Source organism: Cucurbita maxima, unplaced genomic scaffold (genome assembly GCF_002738345.1).
Source record: "Cucurbita maxima cultivar Rimu unplaced genomic scaffold, Cmax_1.0 Cma_Scf00047, whole genome shotgun sequence".
NCBI classification, from domain to species: domain Eukaryota; kingdom Viridiplantae; phylum Streptophyta; class Magnoliopsida; order Cucurbitales; family Cucurbitaceae; genus Cucurbita; species Cucurbita maxima.
In genome coordinates this window covers 118,822-125,149 of record NW_019272063.1, presented here as the reverse complement: position 1 = coordinate 125,149, position 6,328 = coordinate 118,822, and the positions used below count along the sequence as shown (strand labels likewise).

Below are 6,328 nucleotides of genomic sequence, written 5' to 3'. Positions count from 1 at the left end.
AAAAAAAAAAAAAAAAAAAAAAAAAAAAAAAAAAAAAAAAAAAAAAAAAAAAAAAAAAAAAAAAAACAATCGCCGTTCTTGAGTCAATGTGCCACTGAAAGCTCACAGATTCCACACTAACTTGGAGAACGAAGGACATAATAGAGAGAGAGAGAGAGAGAGAGAGAGAGAGAGAGAGAGAAACCTTCTTGTCCTTAATCTCACTGGACTGAATCCAGGTCTTTATTTGGTCCCTGTACCTCTGAAGCTTCTTTATCTCCTTCTTCAAATCCGCCTCGAACTTCTCCTTCTGATTGGAATTGTCGGTATCATAAACCTAGAAGTGAGGCACACAAGAAAAGGTAAGAAGACGGAGCTCCAAAATTAGACGCCCAGCTCCATTCCCGGAAGCGAGAGGGTGTGTGGTGAAAACGAACCTTGTTCCAAATGCTGTCAAAGACGTCAACCCCTTCTTGGACCTTCTTAAGAACTCGGTCAATCTCCCCTTGAAGCTTTCGACTCGCACCCATTGCGGAATCAGGGATGTAGATTTCAGGAATAAATTACCAAACAAAAAATAGCAACAGAAAAACACGGAGCTTGAGGATCAATACGGAAGAAGGGCCGAAGAACATCAGATTGCAAAGGAAAAACAATCGGTAGCGAAGCCAAGACCCAAAAGACAGTACGTATAAATAGTGGCGCCATCGCTTAGTCACTCCCCACCATACTTTTTCTCAATTTAATTTAACAAAATATAAATACTTATATTCGAAATAAATTAATCAAAATATTCTCAAAAAACGAAATTTCAATAACAACTTTTTTCTTTTAAGAAAAATCATTACAATTAGAACAATGTATTTCTAAAATCATCTCTAGTAGACCAGTACGCTATGGATCCATTGGTAAAATGAAAGGATTCTTGATCCAAGAAGATGAGGTTTAGTATAAAAGAAAGGCAGATTAAGGCAAAGAGTTGGTTAAGAGATTAGGAAATTGATCAAACCCCGTACCCCACAACTACCATTCGCCATGTTCATGTTCAATCTTGACGATATCCATGAGTTTGTGGAGGCCGCCTCCGTGATAGCCACCCAGGCTCCAACAGGCGTTCTCAAATTCTCACCGCAAATGTTCTCCATAATGGCCACCGCCCTCCCACCTTCCCCTCGCTCCGTTCTGGCGCTCCAAATCCGCCCTCAATTCTTCCGCTCATATACCTGCACCTCTCAACTTGAATACGCATGGATTTTCTTGAACGATTTGCAATTCACTCTATCTGAAATGGATTGCAATGGTTTTCCTGAATTGCTCTTCTCTTCTACAGAGCCAGATTGCGCGCACCTTACATTCCGTCCTCCAGCTTCAAATTGTTAGTAGAATACAGTGTACCTTTTCTTGAGCCTTTGTTTCTTGGATTAATGACGCCTATACTTTCAAATGCTTGCTTTTAGACAATTATCGGCTATATAAGTTGCCACTCTGTCCTGGGACTGGGGAGATGGACATGGACCAAGAATTTGACTGCACAACCTTTGTTTCCATTCCCTCCGACTTCTTCAACGTTGTTTTGAACGTGTTCATGGATTGTTTTGACTATGGTAATCTACCATAACTCATATCTCAACTCCAGAAACCAAATGGTTTTAGTAAGTTGTTGTGGTCTTTGTGGCAGTTTTGGTTACTGTTACGGCCTCATTGGCGCGCTTCTGCAATGATGCAGGGGACATAGTTCTTATCGCTCAGGTGATGATTGTATATTATGAATTGTGTTCTTTGGAATAATAGTATAATATTTTATTTGAATTGATTATTGCAGGAAAACCAATGCAGTATTGGAGGCGTTTCATCAGAACATCAAATTCAGTTTCTGATCAGTCTTAGTCCCTGGGCGTCTTTCCGTGAATTGGCACGTCGAGCGGAGAGGGTTTGGATATACAAGCCCAATACTTCTTCCTTTGGTATAATAGCTGCACCTGTTGGACTGCATTCTCGATTTTTGGCTTATGTTCCTGCTTAATCAATATGACAAAACTATTCATGCTATTTCCCATCCAAATGTCTTCTCTTTTAGCACATCGTCCAATCCTTTCTCGTTGCGATATACAAATTTTTACCCTTAATCTGTTAGGCATCACGGATCTCCACAATGGTATGATATTGTCCACTTTGAGCATAAGCTCTCATGTGGAGATGTATTCTTTACATTCGTCAATGCGTGACTCACTCCCAATAATCCTTTCCTCGAACAAAGTACATTATAAGCCTTCTCCACCCCTGAAATTTATGGAGCTCTTGAACATAATCAATAGAGAGTTTTATAATCTAAACACCTTTATCAAATGTTAAATTCATACGTGCTTATTGGGATGTCGTCCACCTACACTACTCTTTTGGACACGGTTATTGAGAGCCAACCTATGAGTCAAATTTATGATTGGGACATCTTGGACATCCACCCACATGAGTACTGCTGACACATGAACCCTCCTGTGTCATTTTTACATATTGTGCCACCCGACCTTATATTTCAACATCCCACTCAAGGGATGAGGTGGAACATTGGCTCACCTGTGCCACCGAATAATGTCCTTGAAAAACTCATTCATAAAGGAAGATGCCTAAAATATCTGTCTTATAACGCTCACTCACATCATGACATGCTTGTGCCATGTGGTTGCACACTTTCATATTTCGCTTATAACTTAACTCTAATGCTGTTTGTTGAAACCCTGTTTTTTTAGGTTATGGCCCAAGCCTCCACTTTGTCCCATTAAACTTGTCTAAACTTGTCTATGACAATCTTGATAACGCTATTACCTTTAGTCTTGCTCACATCTTAACTTGACAATCTTGCTCACTCTTCTTTGTGTAGTAGATGATACACTATCTTGTTCGGTCACCTATAGTACTCGTCTTTCTCGTCTCTCACATGACCTTATGGGTACCACTCACGCTTCACTTTCTAGTTTGTGTCATATGAGTTATTTTTCCTCGACTTGAATGGTGTTTTTAGAACAAAAACCGGTACGGTCGAGATTTGTTAAAGTGCAGGTATGTAACTCCCAATTTATATAAAGATGTATATATATAACAAGGACAACAAGTGAATCAACTAAAGCCATTAAGGTCAAACATCTTGCAAGTAGCAGAAGCCGCATGATCATTATTACTAAGTTGTTGATCCTCACCAGCATTCAAGTCCAAAAAAGAAGCTGCCATTCTATATCTAAACGCCGCCTCACCCTCCTTTTTCTTACTCCCAAACGAGGGGGAATACCCATTATCCCCTTCCCCGCCCTTGTCCCCCTGCAGCAGCCCAATGCTTATGGACAGCCCATGATGGTCGGTGGCGATGGCTTTCGGTCGGAGGGCGTGTTGGGAGTTATGGAGAAGGACTTGTTGTTGTTGGTCCTTGGAGGCCTCGCAGGAGGTCAGGCAACTGTCCATGGAGCAGTCAGGGGGCTGCGTTTGTTGAGGACATAGCCTTTGACTTTGTTGGAGCTCTGGAAACGCTGCGGTTAGGCATTGAGTGGAGACCTTGGAGACCAACTCCGAGAGCTGCACTTTTGCAGCCTCAAGACCCACTGACCCCAAGTCCTGCCTTCCTAGTGTCTCTTGTGCTTTCTCCAGCACTGTTTGAAGATACTTCCCTTGTGCTTCTATTCGCAGCTGCAAGTGCCGTTGTACCTATGTTTATGTTTAANTAAGGAAATACATTTCAATTAGTACGTTTTTTTTTTTTTTTTTTTTTTTTTTTTTTTTTTTTTTTTTTTTTTTTTTTTTTGTGGAGAAACTCAAAGTAAAACCATAAGAGCTTATAGTCAAAGTGGACAATATGATACCATTTGAAAAATCGTAATTCCTAATAAAATGAACGTTGATTTAAGTACCTCGAGCTGCTCGTGCAGCCTTTTCTGGACTTCAATCTGCATCTGTATTGTTTCACTGATCTGAAGGCTTCTGGAGAGGGGAGTAAATAGTTATAATAAGAACTAGCATGCACGCATTTGTGTACGTTAAAATAAGGGTATTCTGAAAGTGGGCGCGTACTTGTTGGGGTGGGAGGAGGGCTGTGGGGCGACCACTATGTTGTTGGTGCGGGCTGTTCCATTTGCCTCCGCTGCCCGTCTTTGATCGCCGTAAACAGCCGCCACTGTCCCTACACGCCAACCCATATCTATTTCAACTCAGTTCATAAATTAAAACCACAAATAATATAATATAATCATTTTGTTACTTACCAGTTTTGTTGCTTCCATTTCCTTCACCATTCGCTTGTCCATGTACATTCTTACTCAGCCTATATTTCTGCATCCCAAAAACCCCCCATCAATCTTAAATCCCCCATTCAATTCAAATAACCACTTTTCAACCACAAATTTCTACAAATATTATACCAGGATGATATGAAAAACCCGATTAACCCAACCTAATTCACCATTTGAGTTGGGTTACGTTCACAAATTACCACAGATGTTCAACAAATGTGATTATTTGAACACCCTAATCCACTACTCGGTTGAGTTGGGTCGAATCAAACTCAAAAATTTTATAGTTGGATTGAGCGAATAAGTGGGTCGAGTAAATAATTAAAAAGTAGTATAATATATTGTACCTGGAGATGGCTTTTCAAGTGGTACAAGGTAAGGCCAGGAATGCCCATGATTTTCATGACAGTTTTAGGAGTGGCCTCTGCAGAGAGAGAGGATGCAATGAAATGAGTGGAAAAGGAGAAAAGTAATTAAGAAATGAAACGAAGTGGGCGTGCTCACTGTCAGCCCCTCCAAGCTGGTTGACAGCTTCAACAAAGCGATCGTGCAAGTCAGGAGTCCATTTAAGCCTGGGCTTGGCGTCGGTGGAAAGAACAAGGCCTGATGAATCTCCAGCTCCAGCAGCTGCATTCCCAGGTTGAAGAAACAAATGGGTGTCAGAGGAATGGATGCTCTTCCCTCTATTATGCTGATGATGATGATGGTACATTATTATTATTATTATTATTCCAAGCTTGTGAGATCAAATGGGTGGGGGAAGGGAGGGAGGGAGGGCTTATAAACAAATTTGGTTACACAAACAGCAGAGGCCTTCCGTTCATTTGGTGCCAGAATCGATCCCATTTCACAAAGCAAAAACCAAATTCGTGTTCCATGGAGGGAATTTGGAATTTGGAATTGGAATCTCATTCCAACGAATCTTTTTTCTTCTTTCAAGGCCGAATAATCCACGGTCCCTTTCGCCCCTCATGCCTCGAACCCCCCGCCCCCCTTCCAATCCAACCCGACCCGCCCATCAATCTCCATGCATATGTTTAAACTCGACCTACCCATAATATAGTTGATTTACGGGTCCGTTCTTGATAAGCGTGCTCAAACGAGCCCTCTACCAATGACGTCTCAAGACTTAACATAGAGTAGGACCTTGAATTAGAGTAGGAATGAGTCAGAGCTGAAAGACTTAACATAGAGTAAAAATAAGTCGGCTACCATCGTAATCAAGTAAACATGCCATGCATGTGCAGCATATATGGCTGAATAAAAGAGTTGTTTTCGATCCTTACCTAGAAGCTGTGAGGTGAAAAAATTATAATGAGATTTGAATTCTCCTTAAAACTTGACATGATCATATCTAGATTATGACGCTACACCGTTTGAAAAGTGAAAAGTACCAAGCAACAAGTAAGATATAATTTGAGTTGTTACTAAAGATAGAACAAGAAATGGAGACAAAATTGTATATTTATGATCTTGTTGTTCCAAAAATTTAGGAAGACAAAATTGTACTCCAACCCTTTTTATACCTATATATATTGTATTTTAAGACAAGAAGCTGAAGATGATAGATTAGAATTTAGGGTAAGTTATGAAAACGTCACCACAAGTAGAATATCATACGAAATGAACAAAGAGAATATCATACGAAATGAACAAAGAGAATATCATACGAAATGAACAAAGAGAATATCATACGAAATGAATAAGGATGGAACAACAAGTTCTACTATGATACCATGTCAAATCACTAGTGGACCAAAAGCTTAAGATAATGAATTAGGGTAAGTACGAACCGAACTAGAGGGAGGTCGAACACGAGGCGATGAGAAGTAGAGCATGGTCGGAGAATTTAGAAGAAGATTCGGAAGAAGGTAGGCCAAAAGGACCCAAAACTAGGAGTGTAAGGTTAGATTAGATACATATGAGAGAAAGGAAGGAACAAAGGAATTGGTTCTGTTTTGTCTGCTTCACTAAGTTTGGTACTTATTCAGTCCAAAAAGAAGAAGAAAAAATAAAATAATTAAAATATTAAAAAGAAAAGGAGAATTTAAAAAAAAAAAAAAAAAAAAAAAAAA

The 6,328-nt window shown here is 40.0% G+C and overlaps 3 protein-coding genes across 10 annotated transcripts in view; 1 reads left to right on the top strand and 2 right to left on the bottom strand.

Moving 5' to 3' along the window:
- LOC111470829 (CCR4-NOT transcription complex subunit 3-like) overlaps positions 1–763 on the bottom strand; it is an 18,922-nt gene extending 18,159 nt beyond the window's left edge. For all 7 annotated transcript variants that reach the window (XR_002715117.1, XR_002715118.1, XR_002715119.1 and 4 more), the window contains exons 1-2: positions 417–763; positions 185–316 (exon numbers count right to left, since the gene is read on the bottom strand). Coding sequence is in view for 4 of the 7 variants with exons in the window: in XM_023116470.1 (XP_022972238.1) it covers positions 185–316; positions 417–509 (225 nt within the window). In the remaining 3 variants the exon portion in view is untranslated. The remainder of the gene's footprint in view (positions 1–184; positions 317–416) is intronic.
- Positions 764–869: 106 nt separating this feature from the next.
- LOC111470836 lies at positions 870–2,058 on the top strand. Its single transcript, XM_023116482.1, has 4 exons — positions 870–1,354; positions 1,437–1,583; positions 1,658–1,728; positions 1,802–2,058. Exons 1-4 carry the CDS (start codon positions 1,015–1,017, stop codon positions 2,000–2,002), a joined length of 759 nt encoding a protein of 252 aa, XP_022972250.1. The 5' UTR covers positions 870–1,014; the 3' UTR covers positions 2,003–2,058.
- A 952-nt stretch (positions 2,059–3,010) lies between these two features.
- LOC111470831 (myb-related protein 2-like) lies at positions 3,011–5,198 on the bottom strand. 2 transcript variants are annotated; one of them, XM_023116477.1, is made up of 6 exons: positions 4,758–5,198; positions 4,601–4,677; positions 4,227–4,293; positions 4,036–4,162; positions 3,876–3,945; positions 3,011–3,672 (listed from the first exon to the last, which is right to left on the bottom strand). In XM_023116477.1, exons 1-6 carry the CDS (start codon positions 4,963–4,965, stop codon positions 3,094–3,096), a joined length of 1,128 nt encoding a protein of 375 aa, XP_022972245.1. In that variant the 5' UTR covers positions 4,966–5,198; the 3' UTR covers positions 3,011–3,093. The 2 variants fall into 2 exon arrangements, with proteins under 2 accessions (XP_022972245.1, XP_022972246.1); XM_023116478.1 differs by having other exon boundaries at positions 4,036–4,144; positions 4,758–5,196.
- Positions 5,199–6,328: the final 1,130 nt, after the last annotated feature.

Bases quoted from the DNA above. Each gene is read 5' to 3' on its own strand.
- LOC111470836 (XM_023116482.1), top strand. From the start codon at position 1,015: ATGTTCATGTTCAATCTTGACGATATCCATGAGTTTGTGGAGGCCGCC. The intron at 1,355-1,436 runs GTTAGTAGAATA...GCTTGCTTTTAG, and splicing joins CCGTCCTCCAGCTTCAAATT to ACAATTATCGGCTATATAAG. The intron at 1,729-1,801 runs GTGATGATTGTA...TGATTATTGCAG, and splicing joins ACATAGTTCTTATCGCTCAG to GAAAACCAATGCAGTATTGG.
- LOC111470831 (XM_023116477.1), bottom strand. From the start codon at position 4,965: ATGTACCATCATCATCATCAGCATAATAGAGGGAAGAGCATCCATTCC. The intron at 4,678-4,757 runs GTGAGCACGCCC...CTCTCTCTGCAG, and splicing joins CCAGCTTGGAGGGGCTGACA to AGGCCACTCCTAAAACTGTC. The intron at 3,673-3,875 runs GTACTTAAATCA...ACATAAACATAG, and splicing joins GGCTGCACGAGCAGCTCGAG to GTACAACGGCACTTGCAGCT.